The sequence below is a fragment of the Pseudophryne corroboree genome, chromosome 3, assembly GCF_028390025.1.
Source record: "Pseudophryne corroboree isolate aPseCor3 chromosome 3, aPseCor3.hap2, whole genome shotgun sequence".
NCBI classification, from domain to species: domain Eukaryota; kingdom Metazoa; phylum Chordata; class Amphibia; order Anura; family Myobatrachidae; genus Pseudophryne; species Pseudophryne corroboree.
Genome location: NC_086446.1, coordinates 377,767,517 through 377,780,366, shown reverse-complemented (window position 1 = coordinate 377,780,366; position 12,850 = coordinate 377,767,517). Strand labels below are relative to the sequence as shown.

The 12,850-nt window shown below is 44.5% G+C and overlaps 1 protein-coding gene across 1 annotated transcript in view; it reads left to right on the top strand.

Annotated features, from left to right (window-relative positions):
* Positions 1-11,812, top strand: part of CCDC43 (coiled-coil domain containing 43) — an 85,588-nt gene extending 73,776 nt beyond the window's left edge. The window contains exon 6 of the mRNA XM_063959974.1: positions 11,175-11,812. Within this exon, the coding sequence (XP_063816044.1) occupies positions 11,175-11,362 (188 nt within the window). The 3' untranslated portion in view covers positions 11,363-11,812. The remainder of the gene's footprint in view (positions 1-11,174) is intronic.
* The last annotated feature ends 1,038 nt before the right edge of the window (positions 11,813-12,850 follow it).

The window sequence follows — 12,850 nt, the reverse complement described above, 5'->3', positions numbered from 1 at the left end:
ACGTAAATTACTGCCACGGGAATAACAAGGCATAAGACTGGTATGATTAAGTGGTAAAAGATGATCAGACTCAATCAAAGGCCAATGTTTTTTAGTAATATTATTAATTAAAGGGGAAGATACATTATATCTGTTAACCCAAGGGAATCTATCGGATTTATTAGAGCTTTTTGAACTAGATACCAATAAGGAATTGCGATCTATTTTTAATACTCTAGCCTTAGTAGCAAGCAGATCATCTAGTGAATACCCCCTTAGAACAAATTTAGTAATTAATGTATCAATTTGTTTAGCAGCAACCTCAATATTAGAATTGATTCTGTGCAATCGAATCATTTGCGAGTAGGGCAAACCACGAATCAAGCTTTTAGGATGGCAACTAGTGGCTTGTAAAAGCATATTACGGTCAGTTGGTTTCGTAAATAATGATGTGTTAATTTGCCCATCATTCACAGAAATCATGACATCAAGAAAAGAGATCTGATCTCTACTATAAGTATAAGTAAATTTGATAGGAGATAGCCCATCATTATGGGTTTCAATGATCTTAATGAAATCACCAATATCACCTTGCCAGACAATCAACAGATCGTCGATAAAACGTGAAAAAAATAACAATCTACTAGAAATTGCAGGATCAATGAAAAATAAATCATGCTCAACAGCAAACATTACTGTATTTGCATAAGCAGGGGCTGCGCTAGAGCCCATAGAGCAACCTTTGACCTGCAAGAAAAATTGATTATCATATAAAAAGAAATTTTTAGTCAAAATCAATTCAAATAATGTCAGAAAAAATTCAATATACAAAGCAGAAAATAATCCACTTTGTAACATGAATTTCCTGACAACATGAAGACCAAAACAATGCGGAATAGAGGTGTATAAATTAATTACATCCACACTAATAAGCCAACAATTCTCAAAATCAATAGAACAATTAGACAGCTTGTTCAACAATGTAGTAGTGTCCAAAAGGAAGGTAGGTTCTTTTTGAACTAATGGCTGCAATACAGAATCAATATAGGATGCCACAGGTTGAAACAAAGACCCACATGCTCCAATGATGGGGCGTCCAGGAGGGGGGTCCAGTTTTTTATGTATCTTAGGTAGTGTATAAAACAAAGGGGTAATAGGGAAAGAAGGAATAAGGATATCCTTCAGTTCTTGTGTAATTAAACTTGCATCTACACCTTGTTGAAGAATTTCACAAAGATCCCTCTTAAATTTCTCGGTAGGATCATGATGTAATTTTTGATAAACTGAGGAATCAGATAATTGACGTTCAGCTTCAAGGCGGTAATCGGAAAGATCTTGTAATACGATCGCACCGCCCTTGTCTGCAGGACGGATAATGAGATTATGGTTATTAGACAAAGTATGAAGTGCTTCACGTTCAAGTTTGGTTAAATTGGGATGTGGGCTTTCAAAAGATACAATAGATGTAGAAACCTGTTGTTCCACCATACGCATGTAGGTCTTGATTGATGAGTTATTAGAAAGGGGATCAAAATTTGATGGTGATCGGAACTTCAATAATTGCTTAGGAACAGTGCTGGTGGGTGCAGAGTCTTTGTTATTAAAAAATTCCTTGAGTTTAAGTTTCCTTTGAAGCAAATTTTTCTCAATGTTCCATTGAAGCTCGTGTGTGTGTGTATATATGTATGTGTATATATGTATGTGTATATATATATATATATATATATATATATATGTGTATGTATATATATATATATATATATATATGTGTATGTATGTGTGTGTGTGTGTGTGTGTATATATATATATATATATATATATATATATATATATATATATATATATATATATATATATATATATATATATATATAATGTAGGGATCCCCGCACTCTCACATAACACAGCCAGCAGCTGGGGTGCCAATCAAAGTCCAACCTTACACAAGGTGGGACCCATAGTACAACATAACTTATCTCCACAGTGTGGAAATTATAGCACTCTCCAGACTAGGGTATCAAATAAATCAAAGATTGTTCATATTTAATGTCAAAGTCAATCTCACAGTTCCCAGGAGGTATCCAACGTTTCGGTCCACACCAGGACCTTTTTCAAGGTTTAGGCAGCACAGTTAAAAGATTCAGCTTTTCAGCATAAGTCAAGATGAAAGTAGGAAACTGGAGCACTATACTATAATATGGTTAAGATTTGTGTGATATATTGTGTATTACATTCTGTATATTCATGAATGCTGAGGTAATGGTATTCTTTTTCATGTGCTGGTTGCTCTGTTGATTAAGCTCTAGGTTGGCAGTGACGAGTTGGTCTTCAATCCTCTCAAGGAGTCAGAATGTTTATTCTCTTCCCGACGCGGAGAGAATACTGTGGAAGTCAACTCCTGGTCGACACGGGTCCCTGTCACAAAGGATCGTATACAGGAAGCTAAGTGATATTTTATTTCTATGCTTTGAGCTTGTTTGCATTACATGCACATGAGGGAGTGTTTATATTCGGAAAGGCATCCGATAGAATTAACCTAAAGTGTGTAAGGTTTGTTCCTTCTGTTGGTTCTTTATAACATTGCGGAGGCTGCTATACGTATACAGGAAGTGTTGCCGAGGAAATGCTGAGGCTGACTCCGAGAGATACTGAAGTTTTCTCTGGGACGTTGTACTACTGTTTGGGGATACCTCAGTTCAGTCAATCCCGGGGGATACTGCTGGTGATTCTAACTTCGTGAGTTAGTCTCCTTCACGACTGTTGGTGACGCATTCTTTTGTGGGATGTAGTCGTTTTAATCGGTTCGATACCGTTCTTTTTCCTTTTCTGTGCTGACAGTGGAAGGTGAAAAAGGTAAGAGTTCGGCAGCCTTGTTCTGTTCGCAGAAGTGGATGTCGTCTGTTTCTACCACACACGTCGCGGAGTCTACCTGGCTGGAGGCCTCCCTGGTGGGAACTAGTCTATTACTTTTCAGTCAGTCCGGGAATAGACTAGGTCCTGTGAATTAATTATAGAATCCTAAGGGGGACATTCTGGGGTTACAGATGTTTCCCCTCACTGATTTTTCTAATAGATCTTGCCGTTCCCCTCTGGAAGGGGAGGGAGTGCACGACGCCATACCAGAGGTGCGTCAGGTTCAGGGCATTGTCCTGCTGTCCCTGGTTTAAAAAAACAAACAAACAAAAACAAACCAAAGACTAGAGGTTGAATGCGTTGTTCTCTGCATTTAGATTACCTGGGTGGATATCCAGGATTGTCTTTGCTATTTCACCTGTGTGATGGCAGTAGGATGGTATTCTTTTAATAGTAAGAGCCATTGTTAGTCTGTACTGGGACACTCTCCTGATTAAGGCGAGGTCAAGACTCAAGTGGTGCAAATCGTTGTTTTCTCTCTGACTGTTCTTCAACACAGGGGAAGACTGTTACTCCTAACGTCCCAGACGTCGGAGGTGGGTATCAGGGTAGATACGAAACGGTTGAAGTTCTGTGTTCCTGTGGAAAGAGGTCTGAGGATCGGAGTCGGATCAGATTTGCAGTGACAGTCCATCAATATGTTCCATTGATGAAGAAGATAAGTGCGGCCTAAGAGGCCTTTTGCGGTGAGCAGGTCAAATGCCAGAGTGGGTTTCACGGGGTCACTTAGGAATGTGGTTCAGGTCTCACCTGCACATGCGCCGGAATATATTCCTAATGGCCAGGATATCGCTCCTGTGGTGTCTGCTCAGTTCTCACCTCCTAGAGGGACGAAGGTTCGGAATCCAGGATGAGATCCTGGTGTCCATGCATGCAGATCTCAGAGACTGGGGAGCAGTACTTGTTTGGGAAGTATTTCCAGAGGAAAAGGTCAAGCTGGTAAGCTTGTCTGCAATAAGCTTTCTTGAATTAAGAGCTATTTTCAATGAACATATGCTTGGTGATCTGCCCGTGTTACTTCTGTAGGACGTCTTGTCAGCAGTGGTGTAAGTAAGCCGCTAGGGCGGAACAAGGAGAAAAGCGGCAATGGCAGAAGCCGAAAAAAGACTGGTAAACGCTAGGTCGGCGGTCTTCGTTCCGGTGGTGAACGATGGAGAAATAGTTTCCTCTGCAGTCGCGGTCTCCATCCGGAAAAGATGCAGTCGTCATAGAGAAGTTTTCCCTGAAGTGACAAGTCATTGAGGAGTGCCTCAATTGCACAGGTTGGCATCTCGCCTCGACGAGAGACCTCTGGGATATTGTTCCAGCTCAGGGGACACTCAAGCTATAGCAGTGGACGTCCTCAGGACACCTTGGGTGTTTTCAGTCGGGCTATGTATCCCCTCCGTTTTTACTCTTTGGAAGGTGATAAACGTAAGAAGAACAAAGGTTCAGGTGATCCTCATTGTTCCGGTTAACCAAGGAGGGCTCGGTATCCAGTTCTTCAAGATTTACTCATAGAAGATCCATGGCCTCTTCCTCTACGTGAGGGACTGTTACAGCAAGATCCGGGCATGTATCAAGAGTCACCGCGGTTGCGTTTGACGGCGTGGCGGTTTAATGCCATATCATAGCCAAAAAGCAGTAACGGCAAAGCCTTACCACTGTGTTTGGAGACAATATGTGTCTTGGTGGGATTCTAAGGAGGCTCCTACGGTAGACTTTCAGCTGGGTCGTTCTTCTCCATTCTTTGCAAGCAGGTGTGGGTGCAGGCCTAAAGTTTGGCTCCATTTAAGTGCGGTTTTTGGCCTTATAAATTTTCTTTCAAGAAAGAATTGGCAGCCTCTCCGGAAGTTCGGACCTTCGTGAAAGGAGTACTGCACATCCAACCTCCATTTGTGCCCCCGTTGGCACCATGTGACCTTGACGTGGTGTTGCGTTTTCTTGTGTCACACTGTTTGGAACCTTTTGTGAAAGGTTGTGTTAAAATTTCTCTTTGGAAAGTGGTCATGATATTGGCTTTGGCATCCGCAATGCGGTTGTTCGAAGTAGCGGCCTTGTCTCACAAGAGCCCGTTTGATCTTCCGTGTGAATAGAGAGGATTTGAGAACTCGGATAATAGTTCTGCCAAATGTGTTTTTTGGGTTTCGCAGAAATCAGTCTATTTTGATGCCGTTGGTTACTTAGGCATTAGCTGAGTCAAAGTCTCTCGATGTAGTCAGGGCTGTGAATATTTAGGTCGCCAATTTGGCTCAGATTGGGAAAACAGAGGCTCTGTTTGTCTGGTGTGTTTCCAGCATGATTGGGGCGCCTGCGTCTATGCAGTCTATTACACGCTGGATCTGTGATACGATTCAGCGTGCTCGTTCTACGGCTGGATTGTCGTTACCGAAGTCGGTGGAGACCCATTTTACTAGGACGATGGGTTCTTCTTGGGCGAATGCCCGAGGAGTCTCAGCGGTTCAACTTTGCCGAGCGGCTGCTTGGTCGGGTTCAAACACTTTTTTGTTATGCTCCACAAGTTTGATACCCTGGCTGATGGGGACCTTTTGTTTGCTCAATCGGTGCTGCAGAGTCGTCCGCACTCTCCCGCCCGGTCTGGAGCTTTGGTATAAACCCCATGGTCCTTACGGAGTCCCCAGCATCCTCTAGGACGTATGAGAAAATAGGAATTTAATACCTACCGGTAAATCCTTTTCTCTTAGTCCTTAGAGGATGCTGGGTGCCCGTCCCAGTACGTACTGTGTCTGCAGTAATTGGTTATGGTTACACTCTGGTGGTGTTTCTTTCTGTCAGCCTGTTGCTGACGTTGTTCATGCCATGGCATGCGGTGTTTTTTTATTGGTTGTGTTGACACACAGGTTGTGTTACATATTCTGTCAGCATGTGGCTGTGTATTTTTTTTTCATAACGTTGGCTGGTATTCTATTGAATGCCACGTTTTGCAGTATGTTCGTGGTGTGAGCTGGTATGACACTCACCGTGTTTAACTAATAAATTCTTTCCTCGAAATGTCCGTCTCTCCTGGGCACAGTTCTATAATGGAGGTCTGGGGGAGGGGCATAGAGGGAGGAGCCAGTTCACACCCAGTCAAAGTCTTTTTAGTGTGCCCAAGCTCCTGCGGATCCATCTATACCCCATGGTCCTTATGGAGTCCCCAGCATCCTCTACGGACTAAGAGAAAAGGATTTACCGGTAGGTATTAAAATCCTATTTTTTCAGGGCTGCTCAAACACTCAAATCCCGGCTATAGCGCGGTCTTTCTTTTTTCTAAATATTGTGTCCATGTCTGCTGACAAACTGATGTATACTGCATGTAATTCTACCCCTTCTTCTGAGGGGTCCCTCATGTGTGAATAGTGTACATTATCCCCAAGGGGAAACAGCTCCCAAGCACCTGACTGGTTGGATACTTTTAAGAGCATGATTCAGAATGTAAATTCAGAACTGGCTGCAGCTAGGAGGACAGGTGTGGATTGTATTGCTAAGGCTGCTGACAACAGAAAGGCTTTTCAGCCTCCTCTGTTGGGCTCTCATAAACGCTCACTCCCACAGGTGCTCCAGTCTGATTCTGATTTGCATGATTTAGATGAAACAGATGATATGATGAGGACAGCTCTCTGTCCCTGGGGATGGAGCCCCTCATTTATGCTGTAAGGGAAGTTCTTAACATACCCAATCAGGAGGCAGAACCTGACGAAGAATTGTACTTTAATGTAAAGCCAAAATTCCTAGCCACATTTCTGGTGTCAAAGGAATTAAACTCCCTGGCCAGGGAGGCATGGGTGAACCCTTACAAGAAATTCAAAACTCCTCCGCGATTGTTATCTTCCTTTCCCCTCCCCGCTGAGGACGGGAAGGTATGGGAAAATCCCCTGTCAGTAGATACTTCTGTGTCCAGACTGTCACGAAAATTGGTGCTGCCGGAGGCAATATCCCTGAAAGACTCGGCTGACCGTAAAATTGAGACCATTCTCAAAGCAATATATACTGCAGCGGGCATAACACAACGTCCCACGATAGTTTGTGGTTTGATCTCTAGGGCAATGGTCAAATGGTCTGATAACATTATTAATGGTTTTGACTTGCTGCCTCAGAATAAGATCATTACGCTGCTGCAACATATACAGGATGCTGCAAACTTTGAGCAAAGCTTTTAAAGAATTGTGTCCGATAAATGGCCGTACTACTGCTATAGCGGTTTCGGCCCGCAGGGCTCTGTGGTTGCATTAATGGTCAGCAGATGCTGATTCCAAAACAGGGGTGGAAAATCTTCCCTTTACAGGTGATGCTTTGTTTGGAGACGAGTTGAATAAATGGATTTCTCAGGCAACGGCGGTTAAGTCTACCTATCTGCCAGAAGCTCCACCTCCAGCTAGACGCTCTTACTCAAGACCCTCTGTGCAGTCCTTTCGTGTGGCAAGATTCAGAGACAGAGGCCGAGGAGCCTCCAATGCTACTAGAGGATCTCGTGGTAAGTTCCAATAACCTGCAGCTTCCTTGGACCAAACCCCCGGAACCTCTACCACAAAGCCTTCTATGTGATGGTTGGCCCCAACAACAGGTGCTCGCCTTCAACACTTCGCCCATGTGTGAACAAAATCTTGCCTGGATTCTTGGGTGAGGGACCTCATTTCTCACGAATACCGGCTGGAATTTCAAACACTTCCTCCTCACAGATTTTTCAGGTCAAGCTTACCAGCTTTACCCGCAGCAAAAGTTACCTTGCAAGAAGCCATTTAGAATCTTACAGATGGGAGTCGTGGTTCCAGTACCTCCTCTGTTATGCAACAGGGGGTTTTACTCCAGTCTTTTTGTCATGCCAAAATCAGACTGTTCGGTGCGGCCCATCCTAAATCTGAAGGTTTTGAACCTGTATCTGCGGGTTTTAAAATTCAAGATGGATTTCCTGCGGGCAGGGGTGTCCGGTCTAGAGGAGGGGGAATTCCTTGTGTCCCTGGATGTCAAGGATGCTTACCTACACTTCCCTATGTGGCATCCTTATCAGTCTTTCCTCAGGTTCGCCATCTTGGACAGCCACTTCCAGTTTCAGGCCTTACCCTTTGGTCTCTCCACAGCACCACAGGCCTTCACAAAGGTCATGGTGGAGATGATGCTGCAACTGCGCAAAATGGGTGTCAACATTATCCCTTACTTTGACAATCTCCTGATAAAATCAATGTCCAGGGAACGTCTGCTGCAAAGCATCGACCTGACAACCCGCCTGCTGATTAATCATGGATGAATTCTGAATTTTCGGAAATCTTACTTGAAACCGTCCCAACGTCTGCAGTTCCTAGGAATGATACTGGAGCGGTGTCTCAGAAAATGTTCCTTCCTTTGGACAAGGCGTTTGCTCTCCAAGCTATGGTGCGCTCGGTACTCCGACCCTGCAGGGTATCAATACATCTTTGCATACGTTTGCTGGGCAAGATGGTGGCCGCTTACGAAGCAGTCCAATACGGCAGGTTTTTGCCCGCCCTTTTCAACCGGATTTGCTGGACAAATGGTCAGGGTTTCATCTGCACATGCATTGGATGGTGACCTTATCCCCGAAGGCACGGATTTCTCTGTTATGATGGCTACATGTACCTCACCTGGTGGAAGGCCGGAGTTTCAGTACCCACTCAGACGCTACTGACGACGGATGCGAGCCTCCGGGGTTGGGGGGCTGTGACGCAAGGGACCCAGTTCCAGGGGAGGTGGTCGAGTCAGGTATCTGCACTACCGATAAATGTCCTGGAACTCAAGGCGTTTTACAATGCTCTTCTTCAAGCGTCCTATCTCCTCCGGGATCAAGCTATCCAAGTTCAGTCAGACAACGCCATGGCGGTGGCATACATAAACTGACAAGGCGGAACAAGAAGCAAGGCAGCAATGCAAGAGGTGTCAGAAATACTCCTCTGGGCAGAAGCCAATGCAAGGGCCATCTCAGCCATATTCATTTCGGGCGTGGACAACTGGGAGGCGGACTTCCTCAGCAGGGATGGCCTTCATCCTCAAGTGATTCATCAATTGATTCACCGGTGGGGGTGTCCGCAGATAGATCTGATGGCTTCTCTCCTGAACAAAAAGCTATGCCGTTACTGTTCCAGAATGAGCAATCCACAGACGGTAGCAGTGGGCGTGCTGACGTCTCCTTGGAATTACCAGTTTGTTTACCTGTTTCCTCCAATCCCGCTCATTCCAAGGGTTCTAAAAAGACTCCAAAAGGGAAAGCATTCAGGCAGTTCTAATTGCCCCGGATTGGCGCTCGACTGGCTTGGTAAACAGACCTCCAGACCATGTTTCTGGAGGAACCCTGGCCTCTGCCGCTTCAACAAGATCTTCTTCAGCAAGGGCCGTCCGTCTATCCAGACTTTCAGCGGCTACGTTTGGTGGTTTGGAAGTTGAGAGGGAAATTTTAGCCAGGAAGGGCCCTCCCTCCAAGGTTATTTCTACTATGGTACAGGCTTAGAAGACTGTTACGTCAAAACACTACCACTACCGTATCTGGAAGAAACATGTTTTTGGTGTGAGGGTAGAAAGGTTTCTCTCGTCGAATTTAGAATTGGTCATTTTCTGCTTTTCCTGCAAGAAGGTGTGGATATGGGTCTACAATTGGGCTCCATCAAAGTACAGATTTCGGCGCTCTCGATCTTCTTTCAGAAACAACTTGCGTTGTTCCCGGAGGTACAGACTTTCCTGAAAGGGGTTCTTCATCTACAACCGCCTTTTATCCCTCCCACGGCTCTGTGGGATCTCATTGTGTTTTTGTCCTTTCTTTATTCGGACTGGTTTGAACCTTTACAAAAAGTGAAATTGAGGTTCCTCACTTGGAAGACTGTCATGTTGCTGGCATTGGCATCTGCATGGCGTGTCTCTGAATTGGGGCTATATCCTGTAAGAGCCTGTACTTGATTTTTCATGAGGATAGGGCTGAACTCAGAACCCGCCCTCAATTTTTGCCTAAGGTGGTTTCGTCTTTCCACGTGAATCAGCCTATTGTGGTTCTGGTGTTGGCTGATGCTTCTGTGGGTCCAGAGTCCTTGGATGTGGGAAGGGCTCTGAGTTTTTATGTCAGGAGGACAGCTCGTCATCAGAAATTTGACTTGCTGTTTATCCTTTATGATGCCACCAAGATTGGTCATCTGGTGTCTGTTGCTCACTGGCTCAGGTTGACTGTTCAATCAGGCCCACTTGACGAGGTTGGTGGGTTCTTCCGGGGCGGCTCGGCCTTGCAGTTGTGCCGAGCTGCTACTTGGTCTGGTTCAATCACTTTTGTAAAGTTCTATAGGTTTGACACCTTGGCCAAAGATGTCCTTCATATTGGTCAGGCGATTTTACAGGGGTCTCAGCACTCTCCCATCCGTTTTGGGAGCTTTGAGACTTCCCCACGGTACTAAAGTACAGTTCCCCAGTATCCACTAGGACGTTAGAGAAAATAGGAATTTAATGCCTACCGGTAATTCCTTTTCTCGTAGTCCGTAGTGGATACTGGGCGCCCGCCTCTGTGCTTTGAATCCTGCTTACTACCTGTAAGTGTTTTGGTTGGCCTGCCGTTGCGGTCCCTTGGTTTTGTTGGGTTAGCTTTGCTATCCTTGTTCTGGACGTTGCTATCCTCTGTTTCGGTTAGCGCTCCTTTGTTGATTATGGTTGTGTGTTGGCTTGTTGGCTCACCGCTGTTGTATATGTTTCTTCTCTCATGGTATGTCCGTCTCCTCGGGCACAGTTTTCCTAGACTGAGTCTGGTAGGAGAGGCGTAGAGGGGAGGAGCCAGCACACACATACACACACTAAAGGTTTTTAAAGTGCCAGGCTCCAGTGGACCCGATCTATACCCCACGGTACTAAAGTACAGTTCCCCAGTATCCACTACAGACCAGAAAAGGAATTACCGGTAGGTATTAAATTCCCATTTTTTTTCTCTAAACCAATAAGTAGTTAACTATTGTATTGAATGTAAAACTCACATTTATAACACCCCTCCCACCCCTTTTGACCAGGCTTTCCACATGCAGCAGCTTGAGCTTTATCTGAAACTGGCATAAGCTGACCACGCTGTGCTTTTGCAGTGTAAAGCGAGAGCATAACCATGCTGATTTTCCTTTTTCATAGTTTAGTAAGAGAGTGATGGATGGACACTGTACCCACCCTGCAAGCACACAGTGGCATCTGTTTGTTGCTTTATTGGAGGAAGGCTAGAAAGATTAGAAAAACAAAAGTTTAGTGGGGAGGATATAGATATATACATTATTTATACCGATCTATATACAGCCTACCTTCAAATAATGATATAGTTTGGACCTTTAACTGGAGTTCAGCACTCTTCAAGAATACCAACCTGACAGACATTCTCAATGCCAAGAAACATGAAAGAGATGCAATGCGGGAGGCATCTCAGAAGAAAAAAGAGCAAGACAAGCAGCAGCGGGAGAAGGACAAACAAGCCAAGCAGGAGCGCAAAGAAAAGGAGAAAAAGCGCACACAAAAGGGAGAGCGCAAGCGATAAGTTGGCTGTGCAACAGACTGTGGCATAGGTTGGGTGGAGGGCTGTAGTGGACATAACTTCTGCAGTGATACTACAGAAATTTTCCTGTTGAATGGTAAGGTCCTTCAGAATTGAATCAATGCCTCATTTCTGGTCAATCCTGCCTCTATACATTAACTTGTGTTGCCAAAACTAATGGTAAATGAAGTGGAAGCAAAAGAAAATGCCAACTTAATTTTACAAGAGTTGAGATTGTTAATAAATCCAAACATTGTCTTTGTTTTCCCCCTTACCTAGTGACCTCTATCTGGTGCCTAAACGGTATAGCCATTAGCTCACAGGGCACATCTTGACCAGCAGAAGATATAAGGGGATTGTAAAATGATAAAATGTGGAAACTTTTCATAGGCACTGAAAATATATTTATACATTTGTAAATTATATCAAATAAAACACAGCCTGGCACCCTGACCTTTGTAAATGGACAAGTTGTAACTTTTCAAAACAAAGATTGAAGCTTGGATAATAGAGCATATGCATCAATATAGTACCTAGTTAAAACTATCAAGATTATAAAGTAGGCAAACTATCCTTAGTGTTTGAATTGTTGATGCAAAGACACTTTAGTTGCTGACAATAAGGAAATAGGGTTGTTTCTAATAGTACTAAGGGCTTGAGTTAATTATTATTAAACTAGCTGAATACCCGTGCTTCGCTATGTGATGAGGATGGTAAATTAGAATTATAGTTCGTTAATTTACATTGGAGATCTAGTATATAGGCATATCTTGCTTCCCTGACCCACTTTGTGTAGTGGCCGGACTCCTTTTTGGTCCCCCAAGGGACCCTGCTCTTCCCACTGTACAACTCTCAGTTTGTGGCTTCTTGCCGCCTCCATTCCCCTCCTCGCAACATGTCTGCCCCTGTGAAATTATCGATTTATTTACAGTTTCTTATATAGCGCAGCACATTCCTGATATACTCTGTGCTGCTCGGGGACCCTGCTACTTCCACTATATAACTCTCGGTGTGTGGGTTCGTGCTACCTCTATTCCTCTCCTGACATTGTCACTGCCCCTGTCACATGCAGCCCTGTCCTGCCCGACATATCAGTCATCTCCTAATATACTGTGTGCTGCTGGGGACCCTGCTCCTACCACTATATGACTCTGAGTGTGGCTTCCTGCTACCTCCATTCCCCTCCTCACATGTCACTGACACATGAAACCCTGTCGTCACTGACATATCATGCATGTCTTGATATAGTCTGTGCTGCTGGCCCACCCCTACGGGTGCTAAGGGTGTCTTAACCCCACAGTGTTTATTCACAGATTGTAAATCGTATGTGTACCAAGTTTGGTGTAAATTGCTCCAGGCATTCCAGAGTTATGCTGTCTACTGAAATACTTTGTGCTGCTGCCACACCCCTAGGGGGTGTGTTACCCACACAGTGTTTGTTCCCAGATTGTAAGTCGTATGTGTACCAAGTTTGGTGTAAATTGCTGCTGG